The sequence below is a fragment of the Rhamphochromis sp. 'chilingali' genome (genome assembly GCF_963969265.1).
Source record: "Rhamphochromis sp. 'chilingali' genome assembly, chromosome: 9".
Classification (NCBI taxonomy): Eukaryota; Metazoa; Chordata; class Actinopteri; order Cichliformes; family Cichlidae; genus Rhamphochromis; species Rhamphochromis sp. 'chilingali'.
Genome location: NC_137936.1, coordinates 36,546,463 through 36,574,067, shown reverse-complemented (window position 1 = coordinate 36,574,067; position 27,605 = coordinate 36,546,463). Strand labels below are relative to the sequence as shown.

At 39.3% G+C, this 27,605-nt stretch overlaps 2 protein-coding genes across 6 annotated transcripts in view; both read right to left on the bottom strand.

Annotated features, from left to right (window-relative positions):
• On the bottom strand, positions 1 to 20,291 carry LOC308402596 (dual specificity calcium/calmodulin-dependent 3',5'-cyclic nucleotide phosphodiesterase 1B-like). 4 transcript variants are annotated; one of them, XM_080891555.1, is made up of 15 exons: positions 20,261 to 20,291; positions 20,023 to 20,131; positions 15,365 to 15,478; positions 12,934 to 13,116; positions 11,798 to 11,864; positions 11,558 to 11,674; positions 11,042 to 11,182; positions 9,627 to 9,727; positions 7,246 to 7,371; positions 5,758 to 5,859; positions 5,424 to 5,544; positions 2,570 to 2,651; positions 2,078 to 2,195; positions 868 to 1,004; positions 1 to 465 (listed from the first exon to the last, which is right to left on the bottom strand). In XM_080891555.1, the coding sequence occupies exons 2-15, from the start codon at positions 20,097 to 20,099 to the stop codon at positions 371 to 373; spliced, it is 1,581 nt and encodes a 526-aa protein (XP_080747681.1). In that variant the 5' UTR covers positions 20,100 to 20,131; positions 20,261 to 20,291; the 3' UTR covers positions 1 to 370. The 4 variants fall into 4 exon arrangements, with proteins under 4 accessions (XP_080747681.1, XP_080747683.1, XP_080747682.1 ...); XM_080891557.1 differs by adding an exon at positions 17,250 to 17,321 and having other exon boundaries at positions 2 to 465; positions 20,023 to 20,274; XM_080891556.1 differs by lacking the exons at positions 20,023 to 20,131; positions 20,261 to 20,291 and adding an exon at positions 17,250 to 17,463 and having other exon boundaries at positions 2 to 465.
• Positions 20,292 to 21,578: 1,287 nt separating this feature from the next.
• The window catches only part of nckap1l (NCK associated protein 1 like), a 30,377-nt gene continuing 24,350 nt past the window's right edge, over positions 21,579 to 27,605 (bottom strand). For both annotated transcript variants that reach the window (XM_080892339.1, XM_080892340.1), the window contains 10 exons: positions 27,455 to 27,585; positions 26,115 to 26,212; positions 25,513 to 25,606; positions 25,038 to 25,120; positions 24,692 to 24,772; positions 23,686 to 23,779; positions 23,471 to 23,587; positions 22,788 to 22,897; positions 22,194 to 22,283; positions 21,579 to 21,964 (listed from right to left, as the gene is read on the bottom strand). In XM_080892339.1, coding sequence (XP_080748465.1) covers positions 21,848 to 21,964; positions 22,194 to 22,283; positions 22,788 to 22,897; positions 23,471 to 23,587; positions 23,686 to 23,779; positions 24,692 to 24,772; positions 25,038 to 25,120; positions 25,513 to 25,606; positions 26,115 to 26,212; positions 27,455 to 27,585 — 1,015 coding nt within the window. In that variant the 3' untranslated portion in view covers positions 21,579 to 21,847. The remainder of the gene's footprint in view (positions 21,965 to 22,193; positions 22,284 to 22,787; positions 22,898 to 23,470; positions 23,588 to 23,685; positions 23,780 to 24,691; positions 24,773 to 25,037; positions 25,121 to 25,512; positions 25,607 to 26,114; positions 26,213 to 27,454; positions 27,586 to 27,605) is intronic.

Here is a 27,605-nt window from a genome sequence, read left to right as displayed (position 1 = left end):
TTACTGGCCCATGTGTAAATATGTCCCAGACAAAGAAACAGACTACAAAAAACTCATATATGACACAAAGTTTATTTTAAGGTTAAATGATTGTTTTATGCTTTGAAAGTTCAAATGTAACTTACAGCTGTTTAGTTGACAAATTAAATTAATGATATGGACTAGACTGTATAACATGACCAGCATGTGTACTTTTGTATTTAAATTATTGTAGTATGCTACATTTAAAATGAGGAAGTTTCTGTGATTACGCTACATCTTACCTTGGTAAGATCTCTCAGTTTTTAAAGTAAAAGGTATCTGAGTTTTGTTACAAAAGTGTTACTTTTTTCTATTCTGCAAACACGTATTACAAAGGAGCTGCTGTCTGCTATTTTGTATCTGTAGTGGGGTCTTGCAGGGATTTTTCTGACAACACTTCTTGTCTCGATCGCTGCTCTTTTGTCTCGCCGGGGTCTGAAAATCCTGGAGGATATAGAAGATTGGGAAAAGACATCAGAAAATCTAGTTAGGTTGAATAGAAAATAATATCTGTATGAATTCATCTCAACATGAGATCATTCTAAAATGAATTTAGATAACAAATCAAATCAAGGGTACTGAGCGCATTTATGGAACAAAGAGGCTTTTCCTAAGCCAGATCAGCAACAGGTCTTTTATTCTACTTTAAAAGAGGTTGTCAAGCTTTTTAAAGGTGATCTTTTTAAATTTGAGTTGTTGAAATATGTGCGAGCAGAAAAGGAGACTAAGTAGAATATAAAATTAAGTATAGACATTTAAATAAAACCTCAATTGTGTTTATTTTTTTTATATTTTAATGCATATTTGTGATTTTTGCACGTATAAACAAATAATTATACAACCCACCATTTGAGCCACTTTCCTTCCATTTGAGCTTGTTGTCCTCAGTGTGCCGTGTCCAAGTAGAGCGGAAGCTCACCAGCTCAGCTGTGATGTGTGCGAGGCTCCACTGCAGGCCTCTGGAGCTCTCCTTCCAAAGATTACTGGTGAAAGAAAACAGTGCTGTTTGTATGCATATTCATATTCCAGTCATGAAAACAAATGACTCAGCTTAACCTGAGATTTTCTACACCAAGGTAAAGGATTGCACTTTTTTTCCATGAAATTATCTTCAAATATATCTTCAATAAAAAGAAAACAAATTAAAAGGAAAATAAGCAGCACATAAACAGGATTTTGTGCTGACACTTTTGAGTTCCTACTGACTTTGGTTATCCTTCTGGTGTGTCTAAAATGAGCAGTTACTGCTACAAATTTGAAGATTAATTCACCTTTGAATAATGATCATGTTTTGTCACTCAAAATTATCAAGTCATGATTACAGGTTTTTGACCAACTCAGCAAATGATAGTAACATAAAAAACACGGTGTACATGATCAACATATACATAGAAAGCAAAGAATTAGTGAAACTACAAGCTCCAAGTGTAAAACTGCAAAAGAGCCAAAAACTGAAGTTTCCTGAATAACCAGAGCTTGACTCCAAAAGCATGTCAAGTAGACCTTCACGTTAAACTGACCAGCTTTACAGCATAATTAAAGCCTGAAAAAAGTTTGAAGTTAATTTCCTCCTTTTGGGACAACTGTATAGATACTTTTTTTTTTAACAAGTCCCCAGTTTGAATTCTATTAAAGCTAAAAAATTATGCAGTGTCAGTGCTGTGTCTGTCCATCTGAGTGACAGATGGAGCCATTTAATGACTAATTGTACTAAGACACACGAAGGAAGTAGGTTTTCAAGAGTTTTAAAATCAGTTTTAGTCAAACTCTGTGTGCCACTCAATATCACAGTAAAAACAGACTTCTAATGTGTGTCAAATGCTTTGGCGCGATATGGCAGCCTCGCTTCTGTCAGTCTGCCCCAGGGCAGCTGTGGCTACAACTGTAGTTTACCTCCACCAGTGAGTGAATGAATAGTGGTATTGTAAAGCGCTTTGGGTGCCTTGAAAAGCGCTATATAAATCCAATCCATCATTATTATTATTATATTAATATCTAAAACCAAAAGTGCAATAAAGTTTATTTTCCCAGCAGGTTTCACAGGCCTTGTGTTTACCTATGTCTGTTGCAGGGGTCTGGTGGGCCTGGGTTCTCTTCCACCAAAGGAATAACAATCTTTTCAGCCATATCGGTCAGCAGAGAAAATGTAGGATACACAATGAAGTCTATGAAACCTGCGAGAACAAAATCCAGCATATCAACATGTGAAGTAAACTGTTAGTGACTCAAAAATACTAAAACCTTGTTACGTCTTTAATGTCAGTAAAGAAATTTGAGTGCATTTCAGTGATTCAAACACTAAAATTCAAAGGGCATATGCTGCAATATCACTGTGAACTGTTAAAAATAAAATGAACATAAATCCTGCCACTGGCTTGTTACTTTTGGAAAGAGAAAAAATGTGATTAGCTTCACTAGAGAATAAATTTTACTTGTTTTATGTATCTGAGATGGATATTTATTGAAAATCTTACAAAGGCATAAACAACAGACAAAAGCGATGAGGAAGCTGGTTTTAAAAAAAGAGGGTGTGATTTATGAGACGTACCGATCTGGGATTCAGCTACTAGGGTGGTTTGTCGATCACACAGTGGAGAGAAGGGGAGGCCGAGCTCTGCCTCTCTATCACCCTCACAAAGATAGAAAGAGAGAAAGAAGATACTTAAAGGGCATCCCACACAACACCTGAAAATAACTTTTAAAAGGTCAGTTTGTTCCAACAGTCGCCTCCTGAAACTATGAGACTGTTCAAACGTTTTTTAATTAACAGCCAAACAGAAAGAAAACGTGTTTCATAGGTACGCACACGTCTTGTTTCTGAGACAACAGCGCTCTCCCACACCTCTTCTGTTCTGATCTCCTTCAGATCCAGGTAGTAAAAAAAGCAGAGTGGGAGCAGCTTCGTGCAGCAGTCACTGTAAATACACTCACTACAGTCGTGCCAACTAACATCGCCAAAAAGCCAGACAATCAGGACAGCAAGCATTTTCTCTGTGGGGTAATTATGTTCTCATAGTAACTCAGACATCAACAGAAAGAGTCCCTCCACCTGATTGGATAACTGCGTCTCCTGCTGAGCTGAAGAACAGCTATAGCGTCAGCTGATGCTTTAAAGTCAAGACCAAAAGCCACTTCTTGCAGTCCTCAGCTTTTGGCTCATTATATTGTTTTATTATATACTTTTCCCCAAAGGTCAACAAAAACATGATAGCTTGACTTTCTATTTGGGGTTTGTGAGGCTTTAAAGGCAACAACACTGATTCTCTGCAGTCCTCTATTTCCCATATGTAACCCTTTAAAGTCAAGTGCATTACATTATATATGACATGTACATGGGTTTTTGAGACTACATAAGATCTGAAAAAAAGTCATAACAAAAATATACATTTTTAAGCAATGAATTACAAAATAAAGCAAAATTTATTTTGATATTGAATTTATGTTTTATTATTTTGTCAGAATGTTCAATAAACAATTATTATTAAAGCAATTATTTCATGGTTCAGGCTTTAAAGGGTTAAAACTTGAGCTGTTAAGATTGATTAATTTTTTTAGTACCAAAGTAATGCAGAATAAGCTGTTAGGAGAGATTTTCCTTCTCTGCTGCCTCTGCGTCATATCAACGAGATATTTTTATGGATTTCTTTAGCTCTGACGTAATATCCACCCTCCCTATACAAGCAATTTACAAAAACTGCTGCCTCTTATTAGGCATGCAGCCCTTTGACTCATCAATCATGCAGTTAATAACAGAGCTAATAAGTCAGATGGAGACCAGGGAGCACCAGGGCAGATATGGAGATGTCTAAGAATATAACATAATGTGTTCTTTTATATTTTGAATTTACATTTATTGTGTGGCAAAAGCCTGCGAGCACCGAGAACTACAAATGAGCTGGCATCTAAACCACATGCAATCAAGGACAACCTTTGAGACAGGCTACATAAACTCTAATGCACTTTTGTTTTAGAAAATGACCGCCATCCTTACTAACAAGCCTGAAAATCAAATCACATATACTGGGAAGCCAGTGCATGTAAGTGCATGTAAGTGCATGTAAGAAGCTGAATGATAAAATGCTGGATTTAACCGCTACAGGCAACAAAGTATATACATCATCTTTGTTGGCTTTGTGTTTAGGGCACAGCTAATGGCAATCCTAACAGATAAACAACAATAGTGTACAGCATAACATGTTAGTCGTCAGCAAGGTCGAACGACAGAGGCCTGGCAAATAAGGGAAGTAAGTGAAGGCACAGAGACTGATAAGATCTATAGAGGAAGTAAATGTCTAATATGGTAGGATAAAGAGAGAGGCCTAACATACTATGTACTAAGCTCTCTCTGAGGTATGGCTTCAGGCTCCAGTGTAACATTTTTTCACCACTGAGGAATCAAATTGGAGGATTTGGACTTCCTCTACAATCATCTACAATCATCATTCATCTGCAGAGTATAGTGAACAAGAAAGCTCACAAATTTGAATCTGGACTCCAACGTGGAATCAGTGATGTAAGAACAGTGGCATCACAGTGGCTACACTTTATTTTTATCCAGTAACAAGATGTCCTGTTTTAATTAGTGAGTTTGGAAGTTAGCAGGCAGATTTTCTTGTTGGTTGGCGAGATTAAAGCTAGTTGTTCCCCTTGTTTTCTGTATTTGCACTAAGCTGAGCTGGGTAGCTGCTGGCTTAAACTCTTTATTGACTACACACTATTTACTGTTCATCTTCTCATCTAACTGTTGGCAACAAGTAGCTTATTCTTTTATCCAAAACAAATCTTCTTTCAGCTTCTCTCTTTAGGTGTTGCCACACTGTCCTCCTCTGTCTCAGGTCTTCCTTCACTATATCCATGAAGGTCCACATTAAACATGCTTTGTCCACTTTATGCTCGATCCCTCCTCTGCACATGTTTAAACCATCTCAGGCTCATCTCTCTAACTCTAACTGATGTACTCATTTGTAATTGTGTCCATCCTCGTCACTCCCAACACAGAGAGGACTACGTTTGGTGACTTTGCCACTGACTCTAAGCCACATGTCATAGCCAATCAAATCACAGCTGACACTCTTCTCCACGCACTCTGCCCTCCCTGCACTCTCTCCTTCACATCTCTAGTTATCCTTGTTGACATGAATCCATGCTCATCACTAGTCAAAATAGTAGTTATATGGTGCTTAAAAGTGGGGGGTAAAGACCCACTGAGCAAGCACTTTTAGAAAGTAGAAAAAAAATTCTTGATAACAGGAAAGAATCTGCAACAAAACAGGCTCAGAGAGGAGCCTGCCACTCTGCCCTTGAATTTGTGTGAAATAAAATGAAGAGCATAGCGAGATGACAAACAACAAATAGGAAATATCTCAGGCCTGTTAAGCAGAATATATATATATAGTGCCTACCTGTCTGAAAAACTCCTCCATCAAGGTTTTGGTCCAGCGAGAGTGCAGCGCCCAAGGCTTGGATGGATGACTTATGTCAGCCGTGTGCAGTAACAGAGACAGTGCTTTGGGCTTGTCAATCCTGGTGTAGAGAGCATAAGGCAACCACTGTTTTAACTGTTGTTTTGTTGTGTCTCCAGACTGAAAAGCAGACTAAACAGCAGCCAGCCTGAACCCAAACTGCCTGCATCATGTGCAGGCTATTCTAATCAGCTCACTGCACTCCAAGCATCCATTACATGGCCTGCTGATTATGCGCCACAGTGCAAACAACAGCACAGTCTATTAGCAGTACCGTTCTTGTTGTTGTAGACAGGATTTCATCGCTTTGACTTGGAGAAGGTGGGAGGACATGTCAGTGGACAACACCATCTCTATAACGAGTGACCGCAGCTCCCTGTGAGAACGCACACACACAAAAACACACAGTGTACAAGTTGACCTTGGCTGATGAGGAGTGAGTAAAAATGACAGACAGGAAGGCTCAATGGGGTTGTAACCTGTTTAGATTTCCTAATAGATTTCCTTGTTCCCATGGCAACACTGACTGCTAGAAAAGCCCACTAAAGTATGCAGCTGGGGTTTATCTTGTGTGATATCAGCACAGCTCCCCAATCGCATATTCTGTGAGTAATATATGAAGCAGCAGCCAACAAAGAAGCTATGCAGAGTATAGATATGTTGTTATCGCAGACTGCACCGCAGACCATCAACTACAGCTAACTTTTACTTTAAATGTATGTATCACAACATTCCTATAGCATCTACCAAATGCAACTTCTTTACTACATTTCCAAGTTTAGACGCTGTAGTCAGAGTTTGTTATGTTTGTTATTCCTCTGCTGTTTGGTGAATATGTCGTTACACGATATCTTAGGAGGTCAAAGACCAGGGTCAGCTATAAGAGACACTGTATGCTTTCCCATAAGTGCACTAACCAACTTGAGGTCTGGGGGCTGTTTCCTTAAAGCAAAGCATGTCAGTTTATATGTAAAATAACGATAATAAAATAGAATAATGACATAATTATAAATGTCGTCACAGATAAAAATCTAAATGTTGTCAAAAGCCACAAACTAGCTCCAAACCACAGAACTGATATTTAAAACTAGTGAATAAATGTACTGCAATTGTTTCAGTCGATTCCATATATCCATAATAAAATAAAACAAAAGTATTAATTAATAAAATGTTACTTTTTGGCCAATTAGTTTTTCCTAGAGGTCACATTGGAAACACACTAAGATAAACAAATTATAGCTTTGCTCTCCTACATTCTCCTGCAGCATGAATTCTCCGTTATTTATTTTTCTTCTCCCAATGTTGTATCATGCCTATGCATATACACGCATATGAGGACTTACTGCAAACCTAATCTACATTTAACAGCTGTCTTTGCCCAGACTCTAACTAAATGTTGCTGTTGCTGTTGGTTAAAACCTCATTTATAACATTGTTAACAAATTTATTTCTGCAGGGGACTTTTGACTTTTCAGAATGCCCTTTAACACCAACAGCTCGATGGGGACATTTTTACACAGGCTTGTGAAGTTCATACATACAGACAGCAAAAACGTTTCTCCAACAAGAGATCAACAGGTGAGCAACTGATCACACAGCTAATAGAGGAGGGAAAACTTTTCTACGACCTATTTATGTCTCCCTGTGACTGTCTGCTCGGGAGGGAAAATGGGTCATGATTTATAACACACAAAAATTAATTATTATTAAGGTTATGAAAATATAAAAATAATATTAACACTGTAAAATTTTGAGGTCTTACATCCATTCCTCCCGCGTCAAATTAATAAAGATGTTCATTTGGTCGTCCAGCAGTAGGCGGAATGCTGCACTCAGGTGATGGCTCTCTTGTACAGACCGGTCATTGTAGATCAATGCAAACTCTGACCTTGGAGACAAAAGGTGAGTGGAGATTATTACAGACAGTCGACGGACAGATGGGCAGGTTGTAAAGTGTTCCTGTGCATTAAAGTGAAAACTTCAATAACACAGTTGCTCTGAGTGAAGGAGGTGAGACTGAGATAAAAGGAGAGTCCTCTGGGAACAATTTAATGACTGTGACTGCAAGCCTTTAATGATGAATTTTAAAGTGCTGAAGAGGAGGTGGGATGTAATGAAAAATGACACAGTGTGGGTATTAATGACTCACTAAAGTAAGATAATTAACGGATTTATCAATCAAGCATCCTGTATCCCCTCATTGTCATTCAGCTGTTAAAATGGGTAATAAAGCCCACTGTGGACAGTTTTCCAATTAGTATTTATTTTTAAGCTTCTGCCACCTTTCACCAGTGAAATAAACATTGAATAAAACACTTAAGGAAATGGTTTTAAAGACAACAACACAAAGGTGTGTGTTAAAGTGGTCTGTTGGGGAGTGTAAAAAGTGTGTGGTAAAAAATGAAAAATTCTGGTAAGACTTCTGTGGGTCTGTAATTTCCTAATATTCATGATTCAGTTCAATTGAATTTTATTTATACACCAAATCACAACAACAGGTGACTCAAGGCACTTTATGTTGTAAGGTAGACCCTGCAATAATGCATACAGAGAAAACCCCAACAATCATATGACCCCCTATGAGCAGCACTTTGGCGACAGTGGGAAGGAAAAACTCCCTTTTAACAGGAAGAAACCTCCGACAGAACCAGGCTCATTTATTCATAATGTTTTTCCTTTCATTGCTATGCAGATGACAGAGACATACTTTTTAAAAAAAAAATCTAGTGACCCTAAAAGTCTAGCTGATGACTTTATAACTATTTAGTCTATATAGTTATATTTGGGTGGCACATTTTCGTCAACTCAATACCTGAAAATTAGAAATTATATTACTTAATCTTACAAATTACAGTGCAAAAGTCTCATTTCTTTATATTTCTGCTTGGAAAATGAGAAAAAAGGCAAAAGCACCCAAAATGTGTCTTTTCTTGATGAGGCTTCAGTGGACAGCAGATCATCAAACAAAAAACCCCAAACATTCCTCTGAAAATGGTCAAGACACAAGAACTTGATGCTCAAGACTTTTGCACAGCACAGCACAGTAGAGTACTGTTCCTTTGGTAATCGCCAGGTTAGGCTACTACGTTCTCCTCTGGTTTACATGGAAAGTTAATTTCTTGGCTTCCTACTCATTTTAGCAGACACACATTACCCCGATCCTGATCCCCTACTAGCTCTCTGCCTGTTTTAGAATTGATTTTAAGTGCAATCACATTTAACACATGTTCGTGTCTGGCCCTGTGCCACATTCAGGCAGCACTTCTGCCTGAAAGTTGAGGCTTAATGTCAAATGCAGTCATGGCTTTCGCATCAGGGCCTGTCAGCTATGAAATGAGGAGAAATGTTTGAAATGAGGAAGTCTCGTAGAATCAGAGGCTTCCAATAAATCACTTCGTAAAATACATTTTTATAGACGTGCTTTTATGTGATGCCATTTCATGTGATGTCGTCCTTTATAGGTTTTTAATGTTTGAATAACATCTCTCTTGTCTTGCATATTATTTCTGGGGTTTTCTTTTTTAGCCTTTCATTATTTGTTTTGCACCCACATTTTAATCTTTCTTTTTTTCATTTGAATCTGTCTCCACTTTAAATAAATTGCACCTGTTATTTTTGTTGTTTTATTCTCTTTGTGTCCTTTTGCTTGTCAGGCAAGGCACTTTGTAAAGTCTGTTGTTAAAGGTGCTATACATAATAACTTATTGCATTGATTTTTCAGCCCATATCATATATATTACATATCTATCTCAAAGTCAGATGATGTTCCAAGTAGAGTTACTGACTTTGGGATAGATCTGCTGTTCAGATGTGCTCTTTTGCTGTGGGCAGGCATCTTTGTACTTTATTCCCGAAATAAAGCATGATGATGATGGGTGCCATGAGACTACGTTCTTCAGTCCTCCTAAGTGGAAAGTCTAAAAATACGATGTTCTGTCCATGAAGTTGTGTTTGCCTTAGAGGGTTCTCACTCGCTCTCTTACTAAAACGATACAGAGGAAAGAAGAAAACTATACTGAGGTACGCTTTAAGAAAGCGTACCTCACTATTTCTGTACTTCCTGATATCTCTTACTATTTTACAGTTTCATAACAGGAGGTGGCTCATATATAGCTGAGAAAATATTGCAGAAAAAAAGCTTACTTTGTGTGGATGTGAAAGTTATTTGTAGTTCCTGTGTGTTCATAGTCATGGATGGCTGCAGCAAACAGGGATGCCATCACCTCGAGCTCTGTCAGCCAGTGCTTGATAGACACAAATATAAAACCATTAAAACAACAGTACTATAATGGTAAAAAAGAAAGTACACCATCTTTCAGTTAAAAGTTTTAAATATATACATGATAAAAGTCATCTGGTCCTTATCTGGCCTTAGAAGTAGCAGAATACAACCACCCACCAAGGTGGTTGTATTTGCGCACCACAGCAGCTTCACCCATGACGCTTTTTATAGCTCCACATTCATGTCCAGTGGTGTAGGTGCTTGCCCACACAGAGCCTACAAGTGTTAAAAATATGTAAAGTGTCCACTGCAGTCACTGTCTGTGCTTTTAATGCAGCATTTTTATTTATATTGGAATGTTTTATGGTTCGCTTGTATAAGTCATGTGTGTCCAGTGATGTGCAGTTAGGATGTTGGAGCACCTCGGGGTGGGGGGTAAAGACCCCTTTCCGCTCATTGTCTAAATGGAAACATGTACAACGGAAATGTACACAGACACATTCGCAAGACCATAAATTATGCTTTACTCGCTAAGCCAAAAGTCTGTATGTGCAATATTTCCAGAGACACCCTTCATAAAGGTCAGATGATGAAGACAGCAACTCATAGAGTGCATAGATACAATGTAACAAGTTGAAAGTCCTGACATGGGAACTCCCTAACGTGGGGAGGCCTTGAAAAACATAAAGGCCATCATCTCTTTATTTAGTCTCCATAATTTTCACTTTGAAACAGCAGTGCTTAGTGGGTTAAAGAAAAGTTAGAATGGAACAGATCCTGTTTCCCTGCAACACCATCGCCACCAAAACAGGAAGTATCATTTCTATTGTCACAGGACTGCAGGCTCTGAAAGTAAAAGTCATTTTGGAATTTGATTGTTATTTGTGCTCTACAATCGATCCTTACTGTGGTGCTAACGTCAGGCAGTGACTCTGGTCATTAGCCTTCATCTTCAGGGTGATAATGAATGCCACATGTATTTAAAAAAAATGTAAATGCAATCCATAAGAGTTGTTAGGATATTTTAGTCTGTCGATATACTTCTAAAAAACATTTTACACAGTGTAATCCACATTTGTAAAAGCAACAGATCACTGCAAATTAGGAAAGTGACTCCTAAAGAAATAGGTTATATATTTGTTACCTATTTGTCTATTCAGTCAAAGCAAATGGGACACAGTGCCACAGAAAGGCCAGCAAGCTTGGAAAGTGTTAAAAGGTGGGCCGCTACACATTCTTCCTTTTGATTTTTTCATGGAATTTTCAGAAAATTAAAAAGAAAAGTTATCACACCGGCCTTATCCTTTAATAGAAAATCCAGGTTAGTCTTTTGTACCACGAGTCCGGAGCGCAGCAGCAGACAGTGCAGTGTCTGAGTTACATCAGCAGCGTGAACGTGGTTGTGGTAGGGGTTGTTGTATTTGCAGTATCCTCTCTCCAGCGCAGACAGAAATTCTGTGAGGCACGAGATGGGAATCTGCAAAAATAGTTACATAATCATCAAAAGTAAAGCTATGTTTAAAATACCACAGGTTCACAAAGTTTATGTCAACAGTAAAAGCTAAAACAACCTGGATGTTGTAATAAGGCATGATGCATGTGATTTACACACATAATTTGCTAACCCATTAGCCCTCCAAACACCACAAAGGATAATAAAACCCATATGCCTGATAATATCTGCAAATGACAACACCAGTTCCTCACAATAATACTCCTTCAGAGTGGCTCTGATTATATTACAGTGAGATCTTCCATCCAAAGCACTGAAATTCTCCAATGACTATAATGAGTCATTGTATAGACGATGAACTATATACAAACTAAACAATGAAATGCAAAGTTAAAAGACCTTAAAGCGACTGTTGAGCTCATATCTGGTGATCAGCTCAAAGAACAGAGTTCGGAGTGCATGATCAGAGCTGGCTGAGTTCAGAGCAAACACATCAAAGCTCCAACGGTCCACGTCCTAAAGAGCAAGAGAGGAAAGTACTGGTGTATACTTTTGGTGTGTATACGATAGATTATGTGATGTCCATATTTTTAGCTAAGATCCAACCCACTGTGAGAGTTATGATTAGAGGGGGCTTACCCTGAGGCAATTTACGACCGCTGCAGGTTGGTCCGGCATGGCTGCTGTGTAGGCCCTCTTGAACATCCTGGAATAAGGGAATGTTTAGGGTGAGTTCAGTTAAAGTTCAGATGTTGACGCTGTGCAGCGACCTCGGTTTAGGAGCTGTTTATATAACTCCTCTAAAGTCCCTGTCTGCTTTGGAAGGAAGTTTTAACAAGAAAATGGAGATAATGTTTCACAGCCGTGTGTAGCAGGCTGTGTTTGCTGTGGACGTAATAATAACAACAGAGTGTGAGCTTGTATCGGACTTATTGTACAGACAATGAAATCAGTAATTTATAATGGGACTTTTATTATATGAGATGCTTGTTTCCTTGTTTCTTATTATTTAAGTTTCATAAAAGAGAGTTACTGCTGTATGACTGCTTCTGTGTCTTCCAGTCAGTATTTTATGAATTGCTGTTTTAAAAAACGATTCCAGGGTTTTGAGTTCTTGTTTATCATTTTGAGTTTTGCATTCAAATTTTGATTTCATAATGACTCTGGTCATGACACTTTGAGCTTCCATTCTTGTTGAGATTTCATTGTCATTCTAGTGATGTCTGTTATTGTCTGTTATAGTATTGAGTAGTTGGCCCCAGTTTTTATTTTATTTTATTCTGTTCTCGTATAGTTCTCGTTCCCCTGTGGTTCCCTGTGTTTGCTTTTACCTGCTGTGCATCTCTCTCCTGGTCTTCTGGGTAGCAGTGTCCCAATTTTAGCTTCATGGCAGGTTTTCTGTGGTATCTCATTTACTTTCTGTCTTTTCTTTCCTTTATGATCTGCTCCTCTTCAGCCTTTTTTACCTTCCTTTACTTGTTCCTCCTGCGTTCTGCCCTCATAACTGTCCTGTTTCCCAGTCAATCTCCTCTGTGTATATATTCTGTATAGTTTAGCCTCATTGTTTAATCCATGTTTATGTTCTGTGTCTTTCCATCATTTTTGCCTTTTAGATTTTTTTGTCTGGATTTTCTGTTTTTTTTTAGATTATCATGTCTGGGTCTTTCTTTTATTTCTATAATTTCCCTACAGTACATGTCCTGCATTTGGATCCTTTCCATAACATCATTCATTATGCTTGCAGTTCTGAAATAGAAATGAATGAAACGTAATACCGCTCCACAAATATCCCAGCTTGCACTGCATGCACAATGCTGCGAAACTTGGGCTTCTCATCAGAGCGCCGCGTAGGACGGCGGATCTTCTGGGTGAAAGTGGAAGCCAGCCAGTCGGTGACCTCTGACGGCACCCCGTCTGACTGCAGTTGCTGGAGGTCATCTTCAGACTCCAGACACTGCCTGTGAGAAACAGTGACTGTTAGACAATATTAAGACACGGTAAAAATGAAGACTGAGAATGAATGAGCAGCACTAATAATGTGCCTCTGCGATATCACTGTGGTTCAGAGACGTTTAATGGTGTAAGGATAATTTTATATTACACATTTAGATTTATTTAGAAATACTTCCATTAACTGTCCAGTCAAAAGTTTAATTTAAAAATTTAATTTCAATTGTATGTCTGTTAAATAAGCTAAGTAAGAAGTTACTACTCCCAGAAAGACTTTTGGCACTTTTTACTCTGGTTTTTATGAAAGGCAACCAAAAGAGACTTCATCGTACTGCTTCCACTCAAATATTAGCAGAGAAACAGCACCTAAAATTGCAGAAAGCAACATGTTTTTTTTCACTCTGTTTTCTCTATGACACACTGGATCATAAAATCCTCCGTTTCACACTTCATGGATTGTGTACCTCAGGCTTTGTAAATCAGGCTACCAGACCACCATTCCTGAAAGACCACTTTCTGCTGTTAGACACTTACATGGCTGCTGTGCTGATGACACCAAACTTTTCTTATCAGTTTCCTCATCTGACATGCAGGGGAAGGCCTGAGAAGTCAGGAGAAAAAGAAAGTTTTCATAGGACTCTATGCAGTCCTGTGAAAAACTAAGTACACCCTTAGTGAATCCATAGGAAATAAGAAAGTAGGTAGCTATCAGGAGCTAATCAGATCCCCGTGATTAATTGATCATCAGAAGGTGTGGGCACTTCTATAAAGGTACAGGCGTTGTCATTTTGCTGGTGTGAAGCATTCAGGTGAGTGCAATGAAACAATCTTTCCAGGAGATTCACAACAAGGTCAGACCACGCCATAAGGTCAAACACATTACAAAAAAACCCAAGAGCTACAGCTCAGATTCTACAGGCCTCAACTAGCATATTAAATGTTAAAGCTCATAACAGTACAATAAGAAAAAGACAGAACAAGTACAGCATGTTTGGAAGGGTTGCCAGGAAAAAGCCTTGTCTCTCCAAAAAGAAATTGGCAGCACGACTTAGGTTTGTAAAGTTGCATCGAAACAAACCGCAAGACTTCTGGAACAATGTGTTTTGGACAGAAAAGACCAAAGCTGAGATGTCTGGTCATAATGCATGCAGCTGAAAACAGTCATGAACAATAGTTTTCAGACTAGTTTAGCAGAACCTGGGCTCTTTACACTCATTGTCACACATGAACTCCTCTATATACCACAATATGCTAGACTCAAATGTGGGGCCATCTGCTCAACTGCTAAATTGGGTGAAATTAGGTCATGCAACACGTCATTGATACCACACCAACAATCTAGAGCAGAATTGCTGAAAAAGAAAAGAATGAAGGTGATAAAATGGCTCAGTCAAAGTCCAGACCTCAACCTGACTGAACTGAGAACTCTGCATAAACACATTTGTCAAACAACTCAAGAGTGGGCCTAAAATTCTCCACAATGATTTGAGAACTGATAAGGTCATATAGACAATAAGCTACCGCATAACGGGGTGTACTTATTTTTTCACAGGATTAGATATAATCGGGTGAAAACTTTCTTTTTCATATGACTTTCACTGCTAATCCATGTGATTGTTAAAATACTTCTATCAGCCATCTGTAGCTAACCCAAAATCCCACTTTCTCACACATGCTGGTTTCTAGTTTCTGTTTGTAACAGTTTCAAAACTAGCTATATCTCTTAGAGAACACTGTGGTCATTTAGTTTAGTCGCAATGGTGAAATGTGCCCCAGATGAGTCACTGTTTAAAGGAATAACTAAACAAAACAGGTGTTAAGTTCTCATTAGGGACTTTAGGGATGTACAAAGGTGAGTTGCCATTTTCAGTCTCTGCACTAAGCTAAGCTAACCTGCTGCTGATTGCAACTTCATATTGTAGCAACATGACAGTGTTATCAATGATCTCATCAAAGTCTTTAAAAAGTACTTTAAAAGTACAAGACAACTCAGAGGAAGATGTAAGTGAAGCTGATCAAACAGACATGAACTGATCTTTTTTCAGTTATAAAAGCTAATCACACATTAGGTGTCCCATGTACTCCTTGAATAACATCTTTTACACTTATATTGTTTTTCTGGCAGGACTATACTGTGGTGGTTAGTGCTTTCCCCTCGCTGCTTACCCAGGATGTGAAAGCTCAGCACTGATCTACAAAACTGATCTACAATTTTATCTTCTTTTTCTTCTTCTTCTTCTTATTGTATTATTTTACCTTGTTCCATCGAGGTACACTGCCTCTAGTAACGATGCTGTGTATTCCAGGTTCTTTTTGATTTCTTCAAAATCAACATCTTTCTCGTCTAGCTGCTTCAGCATGCTCCTCAGCCTGAAAGTAAACGAAATATTGGAATCATTTTTGGTGCTTGAAAATTGTTGCACGTCTCAGCATCCACGTGCAATAAGTAAAAAGCGGGATGGGTAAACATTAAAGTTCTGTTTGGGTCCAGAAACAATAGCTAAGGAACAAAAATCAGTGTTTTCTGTGACTTATTCTGCCTACGGTGTTATTTTAGGATACAAATAGGAACAGCTTGAACCTGCAGCTCCGTGAACAGGTCTTTGCAGACCGACAGCACTTGTTGTTGTCTTGAGTCAGTGAAATGACGTCCAAAGTGTTTTAACAATCAGTTGAGAAATCCTGATGAACGGAAAAAGCTCATTTGGAAGTGATTTAAGTGCCAAGCTGTCCAAAAAGGGCATCATTAGTGCCAAATTTTCCATGAGAGGAAAGCTTCCCATGGTTAGGCCCTTATGTAACTCAAATTATATCAAAATATACTCCCTGAAAAAAATCATAATTTTGTGCTTTATCTAAATGTTCTCTGAGAACACGCTGCCTCTTTTTGGTTTCGAAACTTTTAATCAAATTACGTGCTGGAAGCACATCCCCTCAAGTATAATAGAAAGCAAATGCTCGATGTCGCTCAGAGTGTAACCCACCTGCCTGTGTTACTGTAACCTCCTCTCAGGAATGAGTCCCAAAGCTCCGCGTCTGATCCAGTTGTCATTAAATTCGTATCCTTAGTTTGTAGGACTGGAATCTTTCTGCTGTGATTGTGTTTTCATTTGACTTCTGAAATATATCGACGTGATAATATACAGTATCCGTGCCGCAGATAATTTCTTCAAAACATCTTAGTGCGTTGCCCATATGGTGACCAGAATGACTGTGTTCAAACAGCGTAAGGCCGGGCAATGGAGCCAACTCCTGGGGATGAGACGCTCACAGCTTTTCAAGTGTTTATCACGCTGGCAAAGGCTTTTGAAAGCTGTCGAGTCATAAAAATAGCATGCATCTGAATACCACCGCTCACTTTCTATCTCAAGTAATCTTTCATGATAACACAGCCTTTTTTGTTTCAACTGTTTGCGGCAGAAGAACCTTTGACAGGACGTTTACAGGAAATTACTCGTCAAGTGCACTCGTGAAAGTGTGTTTATAGAAAAAGATGACAAATTCTCCTTTGGCTCAAGCATTGTTGAATCTACACATCTACACACTGCAGAATGTCGTCCTCTCCAAGTATAGATGAGCACAAGAGAATGGACTTAATGGCATCTCATTTGCAAGCACAAATTAATAAAACAACGTCATCCCAACCCCCACCCCTGTCCGCACTCAAAACCCCACAAGGTTTGGAGCTCTGAACCCTGCTCAAACTAAAAAACAGATGAGTTCACCAAAACAAAACCACATGACCCACCGCTTCTGCAACAGCTACCTCCTTCAGCAAAAGCGTGGGCAAGACAAGTGTTCACACTTGGAGTAAAACACGTTTCTTCTCTCATGTCACTATGTATATTTGTACGACCAAAAGGTTAAACGCAAAATACTTGTTGAACTTAATTAGAGCAAATACGGTGTGAAACATGTCAAACCATAACCCTCTAACTCCGAGTGTATTTTTGAGTCACACATTTCCACTTTTGCAAAACAGAAAATCTCCTGCATAGAAATGCTGTGCTGCTGAACGTTATTGTAACAAAAAACAAACAAAAGCAAGCATGTTTGATAAAGTCCTCTTGCCCTGTTCATGTAATCAAATAGAAGCTGGAGTGTGTAGTGAACTAAACATAAAGTCTATTAATTGTCTTACCTAGAGATGGGTATCTGGAGCTTTTTCTTACGGATTCGAACCAGTTCAGCCATTCCGTGCTCAAGCTGTGCTCTGATGGACCCCAGAGTTCAGTAAAAAAAGAAAGAAAGAAAGAAAACAATGCCAATATAAAAAAATAAAAATAAAATGTGTTTTAGGGAACTAGTAAGCAGAAAAGTTCTGCAAACTACCAACGCAAACTTTATGTGTCCTGAGACAGACTTCTGTTTCAACAACTCTCCCACCCACTTCTGGGGGAACCTACTCCACTTCTCTCTGATTGGTTAGGCGGGCCCAAACCGTGTCAGTGTGTGCACATGTGTGTGTGAGAGAGAGAGAGCGAGAGAGAGAGAGCCGCTGTGAGTGTCTTTGTCAGACCATGAGTGTTTGTGTATATGTGTACACCCGTTGTGTGAGGTGTGAGAGAGTTGACCTCACTCGCTGATGAAGTGTTGACTGCAAGGCTTTCAAGCAGTGTGTACTCAAATCCCAAATGAGAATTTTCCACCGGCCGCAAATCAGAGAACTGCACAGACAGTCTTTCAGTGAAGCCCACCAGAGCCACTCAAACCAAAACATATAAACAAAACTTGTCCTTGAAAGCCGTCCGCAAAAGCGCAGTAGGTTAACTGCTGTTATTGGTGCAGCTATGCACAAAAATGTGCCATGTCTTTAAACTGATTACTTTTTTGCAATTGTTGCACAAAATGTAAGCTTCAAAAACATGTGAAATCATCCTAATAATTCATTTCAACAACAGATTTCTTGGTTTCGCTTTACTTACATTTACTAAAATGTGCACCACTGTCAGCTAAATGCGTTGTATCTGGACACTAAAAGGGGAATTCTCTGTTTTTTGAGACATTAAAAAGGGCAGAGCGAAAAAGACCAGAGGAGACAGCGAAGCGCATCTCTAAACACTTTTACAGTTCTAGGCCCAAAATCTGTTACCAGCCTTTATTTATAGTAGAGTATTGTGAGAGTTGTGCAATAACGCGGCTTGGGAAAACCCCTGCCTCCGGTTTTTCTCTCTCCTTGGCCGTGCTGCTTTGGCTGCTGGGTCAGACTCACTCTCATGCTCCCATGCTCTTTGACATGACATGGCATATTGTAGAAATGAAGATAAGTAACATCATGTCATATGATTCTCCATCTCCTGTGTCACATTTGGGTATTTCTTTTTTTGTTTTTTATTTATTTTTTCCCTCATCGAAAACAGCATCGAATTTCAGATTGTTAAAGAATCAACTTGTGGAAATACCAGAGAGTAGGCTCATATTCGTGCTGTTCTATGTAAATTAAAGGCTGCAGAGGAGTATTTCTTCCGATGTCAATCTTATGTATAACCCTTTGAAAAGAGAATTTTCCTTTGTGTGGTTGCTAGCCTCTTGCTTTATCTTAATGTTTTTTCCCCTCCATTTATCTCTCATCACTCCTGTTTGTCTCTGATGATGACGAGCACGCACCTTCCGATTGCTCTCTCTCCGTGGACCGACCTGAGCCAGTGACTACTTACTCCTGCGCTTCAGAGGGAGAATAAATATTGCGTTTCTTACAGGAACTAAATGTTGCAGAAACAGACCGTGCAGGAGATCACGTAGGGGTGTTTTTGTCTGTTTTCACAACAGAATGTTAAAGAATAAATGAATACACAAACCCACAAAATCTGGTTTAGCGCCAAGCTTCACTTGTTTCTGATGCAGTTCTGAAACCTAGTCGGCAATGTGGGTAAGACTAAAGGGCAAAATCAAGCAAACAACAGAATTATTATATTTTTTCACTTTCCTCCAGTTGTGATAGGCACTGCAGAAAGTTTTGGTTCATTTTGCACTAATATATATTTAAATATTATTATATTTTATCTCAAAAATAACATTTTATTATTATTATTTATTATACCTCATAATCTTTAGTTTTATACATATTACTTTTTGTTTTACAGTCTTGATTCGACATCAAGTCATTTGATTCAGCAGTGATGTTATTTCTTAAAAGCCCAAGACTTAAAGCTTAAGTTGAATTTTTTGTGCACACAATCAGGGAAATCTTGAAAACATATTTTTTGCATATTTGTATTGCATTCAAGATCCATCCATTTTCTTCTGCTGATCCAATTGAGCCTTGCAGGAGCCTATTCTAGCTTTCACGGGGCGCCAGTCTATCACAGAGCTAACATAGACAACCTTTCAAGGTCACACTCTCACCTATGGCCCACGTGTTTGGACTGTGGGAGGAAGACGGGAAATCCACACAGAACATGCTTCACACAGAACAGCCCCAGCCGGTTGATGGATAATTCATAATAATTGAATTATAAAAATTTTGATCCACCCATGAAGTTTAAACCCATCATGGAATAAATCCTAGCAAGATTTCCAGAAATGTCATAAATATAGCGAGCACTATAAATAAAGATATTACCCCCACTGCAGTGGTGTGAAGGCAGACGTATCAGCCCAACGTGGACAAATGAAACTAGAGACACATGTCTGACCACACGGTACAGGGACAAATCATTTTTATGATCAGGTGATCAATACAGTGCACGACATGCTTACTCCCCTAACCTGTGCTTCCACTCTATCTGAATTATACACTTGACAGAATAAATTAATCATTTTTGGGTTGGCAATTTGGGACAATTAACGTCAATTAATAGACTATGAAAATTAAAAAAATACATCATATCAACAGTGTTGTACTCCACAATCACAGAATCACAGAATCTACAGAAATTATGATCATAGGGTAAGAACATAAATAAATGCCTTACCATCCCTGTGTTATCCTCCATGTCATAAGGCTGAGATTTCGATCAGCTGCTCCACGTATCTTACACGTTGGTGTCATGACCTCTGGATTGCACCGCTGCAGAAGACCAGCTGCATGTGTGTGTTTGTTGGTTTAAGAGAGATACGAAATGGCTTACACCTCTGTAAGTAAATACAGCATGTGCAATTATGTCATGATGTAAACCAGCCTTATGTGCACATAAGGCTAGTTTATGTTACCTATGCTGCTCCTTGTTACGTCTCCTGTGTATGTAAGCAGTATTTTGCAGTGTGCACAGTATGTGGGTGTGGGTGTAATCCCCTAGTGTTCAGTGCTCAGCTGGGGAGGCTTTGCGTCACCAATACAATCAGCAAGAGAGTGTTCATATCAGGACCAGAGTTTCCACCATGTCCTCAGGGGCTCAGGATAGGCTGTGCAAGGGAAGAGTTCATATGCATGCAAGGTTTCCTTATGCAGAAAAGACACGACGGTATTAGCACTCATTCTTAGAGCATGTTTTTATGTGTGATTACATTTTCATTGTACTGGTAAACACAAATATAGAATTTTGAATCACTAGCAGACATTTAATTAATCTTTCAGAATACAAATAAAAGCAAATTAGCTCCTGGTTTGCTCAACCTGCACTTTGCCTGCTACCATGAATTATGGATTATTTTTTTAAAAGTTCTTTTGATCAAATTTTTCATAAAACAAGCTAAATCCTAAACCAGTGATTTCAAACAGCATCTAGCTCACGTTATAGCAGCATTATAGTGTGTTGTAAACCTTCTATTTCAAAACTGAGTGAAGAGAGAGGAGCCACTCTACTACACAGGCAAAGAAAAATCTCCATTAAATCTTTACGAGTATAAGGAAGAATAAAAAAATAGAAAAGGAAGCTTACAAGGCGGGTAGGTGCTTAATGGGAAGCATGATGAAATAAGAATGAGCAAATCTTCCACCTGATATGTAGCTATTCTGTGGACAAAAGTGATGAAAATATGAAAGGAAAGGAAGGCCGCTTTTCTGTCTAATGCACAGAAAAATATTTCTTCACATTTACAGATTAATTCTGTTCATAATTTTGCAGTTTATTCATGAACATTCATCTCCATAAATGTTCCTCATAGTGGGGACTGAAGCTCTCATGCTCCCGTGACAGGGCTCGGTCCCCGGTGTGCGCACGTACACATAAACACCGCACACAAGCACACACGTCTCCACTGTGGTAACCAAAGAGACACAACGGCAGCATGTGCCGAATAGACAGGGAGGAGACCGAAGAGAGGGCAAAATGGAAGAATGGTGTGACATGGCAAATATAGTTAGTGCAAAAATATAATCAGTGAGGGCCACCTAAAATTAGCAACAAGCACTTCCAGCTCCGTACAACTGGAGTGCATCATTTAAACTGTCCATGAAATATGGAGAGGACAGGACTATCATCCAGGGAGAGAGGATGAGGGCAAGTGAGGATGGAGGACAGACTGGAAATAGGAACTCGGGTTGAATACTCGTGAAAAAAGGGCAAAAAGCGTATTATTGTCTCTTTATTCATGGAAAGGTTGTTAGAAACAATGTTATACAGCATCTATGTATGCAATGATTTATGTACGATTGGATGGGGTTATATTTTAAAAACATATATTATTGTACTCATGATGTATCTAAAGTATAATACTGAGGATGTTACAAAATGCATCTGATTTTTTAAAAGGTTATTATGTAAACTGAGCGCTATAACACTGACATTGTCAAAAAGTACAGCACATATTAAATTAATCTGAATAAATGTTAAACGAAAAGTATTTTTAACAAGGTCTTCAGCCCAGAGTCACAATGAAGGACTTGTACACCTCCCTGTAGGCATTTCGGAGGAGAACGTACGGGAAGCAGCTCTCCAGCATGTCTTGGCTCAAGAACGGAGACTCCTCCACGATCTAAGTGAGTGAGGTTTAAAAGGAGTCGTTAATTGTTCAATTATAAATGCTTTGAAGAAGAGAGGCATTAAAGAAGACGCTGCAGGTCTGACCAGTCATTGTAAAGAGAAAAAAATCCTCAGCTAATTAACAGCCACAGGCTTTTCCATTTAGTCAGATGATAAACTTGCAGATTCCTCTCTGTAAGTTCAAAGCGCATGAATGATTCTCTACACGCTGCCACACCTACCATGTGCAGGAGCAGGTAGATGGACTCTCGGTTTTTGATCTCCATTCTCTCCACATTTTGTCCCAACTGAAGCAGCGTGGACGAGGCCAGCTGTGGAAGGACACGAGGACAAAAAGACGTTTTTGCTGTAATTGTCCTCATTTGTCTTTCACCATATGACTTTTGCATTTGCTGAAAATCTACGCATCAGCTTGGATGAGTGTTGTCTGTGAAGCTGTTTGTTTCAGTGTTTTCTAACCTTCCGCTCTCATGATTTCTTGCTATGACTCAATTTCCACCTACACCACTTGTTGTAAGGAGAGATAAGAACTGTTTGTGTGTTTTTTTCCTTCGCAGACTTAATTATTAAGAATACTTTTAGAGCCCATCAAGCATTTCACATAAAAAACAGCCAACGTCTGATAAAAAAGATGCAGCATGATGGTGCGGGCAGTCTAACTGATCTTTTGTGTTGTATATTTGTTGTTTTACTTATTAGCTTTTCAAAGTTGGGGTGTAAACATAGTGAAAGTCAGGATTTAATTTATTCAGTATTGGTTTAAATCATTCAGTATTTGTCCAAACCACATCACAATCAGCATCTGTGTCACTCACCAGGAGAAACTCTTTGAGCTGCTGCTCGATGTTCTTGTTCTGGATGGTGAACATGGCAGCAGCCAGCTGGTTGATAGCTCTAGCTAAACAGTGGATGTTGTTGTTGTGGCCTAAAGAAATATAAATTAAAAAAAGCTATTACTACCACAGAAAGGATGAATTTGAGGCCCAACGGTTTTGGAAAATTTACTTAATGAACACTTAAGAGGAAGCATGCTGAGCATATTTCCTCTGGCTTACAGGGCACATTTTTTTCAAACATGTCAATGGAAAATCGAGGCAAAGAAAATAATCTGTGACAAATGCCACTCTGCCCTTTGATGGAAATCTGAGCTATTGCTCCTCTTAATGTTTTAGTCTAGGCACAGAGCCAGGCACTTGGGGTCAGCAGGGCCACATGCCAAGAGTAACTGTATCAATGCACGTCAGACAAAGTTATCTGTAAACAAAAGTCCCTCACAGAAACGTGTTTCTCATTAACTGACATGCTTTGCTTCAGACCATGCCAGACTGGAAAGTATGATACACAGAGATGCTAATACGCCTCATGTTTCAGGGCAGAGTACCTCTTTTACACACTATCAGCAGCCGGTAAATAATGACAGGAAGACGGACAGATTAGCCTGGAGAATAATCTCGGTCAAAAAACGATAAGCAGCTGAAAGGAACAAATAAATATTCACCTCCGTGTTCTCGGTTGTAGAACGAGTTGGGGTCGAGGGCTAATAGGGGCAGGGACACGGCAATGTAGACGAGTAACAAACGGGACAGCTTGTGCTCCTCGTCAGGGGATGTGTTATCTGCAGGTTTTTAAGTGAAACGTATAAGAAAAAAGTTAAATAAGCCATTAAAGTGCAATGCACCATATCGGGGGTGCTGATCATAGTTTAAGTGTTACCTGTCTGCATGCTGCGAATAGCTGCAACAAAGCTAGGATCGATATCACATGGTAGCCCTGCAGCAGAAGCCAGCTCATATATGCTCAGAGTTACCTGTAAGGTCACACAGTATTAGAGACAATAAGTGGATGGTGCTTGAATAGAGTGCATTTAATTTTTTTGCATGCAGCATCTCCCTTTTTACCCTAAAGTTTCCCCTTTAGGTACACAAAACGATGATTTAATGACTTGCTTGTCAGAGTTCAAATTTAATGCTTCATTTTAAACGTTTAAAATTTCCTGCATTTCCTGCAGACTGTGGGATCCTGATCTGTGCTTTGCATTTCATAACACAGCAATAACAGTTTACTTTCCAAGGAGTTACACTAAGTCGGCAGTGGATGTCTTTGTCTTGACACACGGCGTTTGATCTTGCCCTATTTCTGGTTGCATGCATGGTTGGCCTGTCTGGGCAAAATGTTTCCACTGATGTGGTTCAGAGAGCAACGCTGCAGCAGCAATCAGACTCTCTCACAGAGGCATGAGGGGGCTGCTGACGTCTTTGGGGTTATCCTGGCCCCGGACTGTGGCACGGCTGTCAAGCCTCAATCAGAAGCCAGACGTAAGTAAAGTGAGGGAGAGTTCATGAGTCACAGTCACACAGATTGGTCCAGAGGGAGATAAGGAATTTAATATGTTTGGTACTTTACCAAAATGTTGTTTCTTTAAGCTCCCCAGCTCAGATCTACTGTTGTTCTCCATCTGTTATTTTAATATATAAATTATGGAGCACCCGTACATGCTATATTCTATACTCATAAACAAGTAAATAATGATACATTTGCATTTGGAGTGTTAATACAATAACAGTGTTCATTTTTTCCACAGTGACACAACCCAAGGTCGATCAGCTGCGATGTGATGATTCACAGGCCATGAAAATTTGATTACTACACATTCGTTCTTGAGTGAGATCTCCATATATGGATGTGTTTTTCTAGCTGTAGGGTAAAAGCTGGGATTTACCTGGATGTCAGCTTCAGGGTTGCTGAAGTCTCTCAGGCACTGAATGGGTCCCGTCAGGTAGGGGCAGTGTTTATGCAGGATCTAAATTATAGAGTTATATGATGAAATATTACTGAGATCATATCTCAAGAAAGAAAAACACCTTTTTATATTAAGAGCTTTTTTCGAGAAGTTATTATTCATCTATCATGTGTAGTCTTCATTCTAGTGCAGAAGAAATGCCGTTTTAGTGTAAAATTATACGAATCATGGGGAAAAAAACCTTGAAATGAAGTGAATCTAAACTATATTCTAATCAATTTCATCATAAGATAAGTTATTTTATCATAATCCTGTTGGACATTACATCTTTCAGGCATTCCTGGACCATGGCTCTGAAGGACAGAATCACACCGATGATGGTCATCCTCTTCAGCACGTTCTCTCCACCTAGAGGTGCGTATAAAGGACATCGGGGGGTTTACAGCTGTGCTCCTGCAGCGTTTCATGCATACTCAAGCACAAGTAGAACGAGCAGACAATCCATGGTTTACATTACTGTGGGCAATTCTGTCGCTAATCATGGCTCAAGTGAACATGCTATTATAAACTATAACAGGTGAACTTGTGAAACTGGGACAAGAATGCCACTCAGGTAAAGGTGGTCAACTTACAAGATTATACACAGAGTTTTTATTTCCTGTTCAGTATATTTTTAATATTATCACGATTATTATTATTATCCATCCATCCATCCATTGTCTTCCACTTATCGTTGTTGTGTGGATATGTACATTGTTAAATTGTTATCTCCTCGCTGTGCTCCATCCTCCAGTTCTCACCTGTCAGCCTCTTTTTCAGATTGACCATTTCCTCAGGTTTGTCAAAGTTGTTCTTCATTTGTACCAGGACATCCATGTTCTCAACCACCATTTTCTACCAGCAGAGAAGGAAGCAAAATAAGTGCTAACAGTTGGATGTTAAAACAGGGAGAGGTCAAAGGTGTGAAAGAGCTGTGTGGCAGCATCGTTTCATTTCAATCATAGGTGTAAAGTGGTGAGCCAGTACACCAGTACAGCTGCATTAACCCCTCTCTCATGTGTGAGAATCTATTGTTTCTCCACCAAAGCATGAGCGAAGACAAGTGTTATTAGTGGTCTGTCTCTCTGCTAGACTACAGAAAAGCCACCAAGGAGAACTGAAACAACTTGGTGAACAGACCTCAAAAGCCTTTATGCAAGACATAAAAAACAGTGCACTGCACTTGCTGCACTGTGTGCGCCGCATACACACAATCAGCAAAAGCAAAAAATGCTGACGTAAGCAGTAAATGCTGATATGAAAGCCACACCTGTGCTTTCCTAAAACAAAATATGCTCATTTACTGAAATACTAAAAGAAAACAATAAAATCGTTGAAACATTTGCACTGATTCATACTGTACCTTAAGCTCAGTGACTTGAGAGGTGATGTGCCACATCAGGTTCTCGCTCAGAAACTTCAGGCCATATGCACCAATTAGCTCTGCCAGAGCCTGTAACTCTGTTCAGAGGTTAATACGAACAATTTAAGGATAGTGAAAAGCAAGGGATCAACAGCAGTTTAAAGCGGTGCCAGATTCACAAAAGAAAGCTTAGATGAAGATGTATTTGTTTCGAGGAGATGAGAAAAGACACTGCTTAAATTTGATTTGTGAGTGTAACTGAGTCAGTGAGACAGAAACAACTGCAGCTATTAGGCCGTTCACTCGACTTGACTTCTGAATGAACACGGACAAATAAGGATGTGTGTGGCTGAAATTGGAAATAGTTCATGGACAGGCAAGTGACTCACTCTGAGGCAAACAGATACTCACTGAGGAGTAAATATAGAGAACAAAGATGTCATTGTGTGTGGGGGGGGGGTGTTTTGTATCCTGCACATGTTTGCATGCATGAGCCGAGGTCTTTAGCGAAGTGCATATAGCCTTAGTGTAGTCATAAAGAGGTACATTACTCCTGCGGGGTGGTGTGGAGGTGGACCGGGAGGTTGTGTGGAGGAGAGACATGCTGGAATAATTATGAGGTATGGAGGGAAAAGTGGATGAGATGATAAGTAATACTGCAATTCAAATTATCCAAGCAGGGCCAGAATAAACTGCATGACACAGCGTGTGCAAGAAAGTACTTCACACCGCCGCAGTGACAAGCTCCACATCCTCTTGTGCAATAGCGCTTCCTCTGCATGCCGTCACAGCAGTCGACGAGACATACGTGATTTTTCTAAACAGAGTGAGTCATCTCATGTACTCTGGAATCACCATCACTAAACTTCCACAGGGGAATTATTTTGAGTCTATCAGGCATACAAACATGGTTTGGCAAAAACCAATAAAAGATAAAAAAATAAATAAATGAAAACGTGTCCTTTGTCACAGGATAAAAAGTGTCAGCTGGGGGATCTGCTTTCAGATTACACCCAAGTGACTGAAATTATTCAGGCTACTGTAGCTTAAGTACAGGAACCGAGTGCGTGACAAGCTCATAATAAAAAGTTGGATATGTTGCTATGGATACTACGGCCTGCAAGTCACTGATAAATGTCTTCTGAATTACCAGCCCGTAACGAACCGGGCAATATAAGACTATACAATATATTTCCAAATACATCATTACCACATTCTTATTTTTTACCCTCACTTTCACTTTTATTTTTTGTGAAAAGAAGGCGATAGCACAAAAATCTGCAAAAGGCACAGCTTGTAGGACAATTTTTTAAATTATAATAATCAAACTCCAGGCTGACCTGATATATCTGAGAACTCCTCTGCTCTGAAACTTGGTTCCGTGTCAGTAACCTGGCTCATAAAGCAGTGCAGCGTAGGACAGTGGACGATGAGGGAGTTGCTAGCCTGGCGCAGAAGACTCTCGAGGAACCTGGATAAAAGGAAAACCCA

Excerpts from the sequence above, each read along its gene's own strand:
- LOC308402596 (XM_080891555.1), bottom strand. The coding sequence starts at position 20,099 with ATGACACCAACGTGTAAGATACGTGGAGCAGCTGATCGAAATCTCAGC. Across the intron at positions 5,860-7,245 it reads TTGACGCGGGAGGAATGGAT|GGAGCTGCGGTCACTCGTTA; the intron begins GTAAGACCTCAA and ends GCGTTCTCACAG. Across the intron at positions 5,545-5,757 it reads TGTCTACAACAACAAGAACG|GATTGACAAGCCCAAAGCAC; the intron begins GTACTGCTAATA and ends TCTCTACACCAG.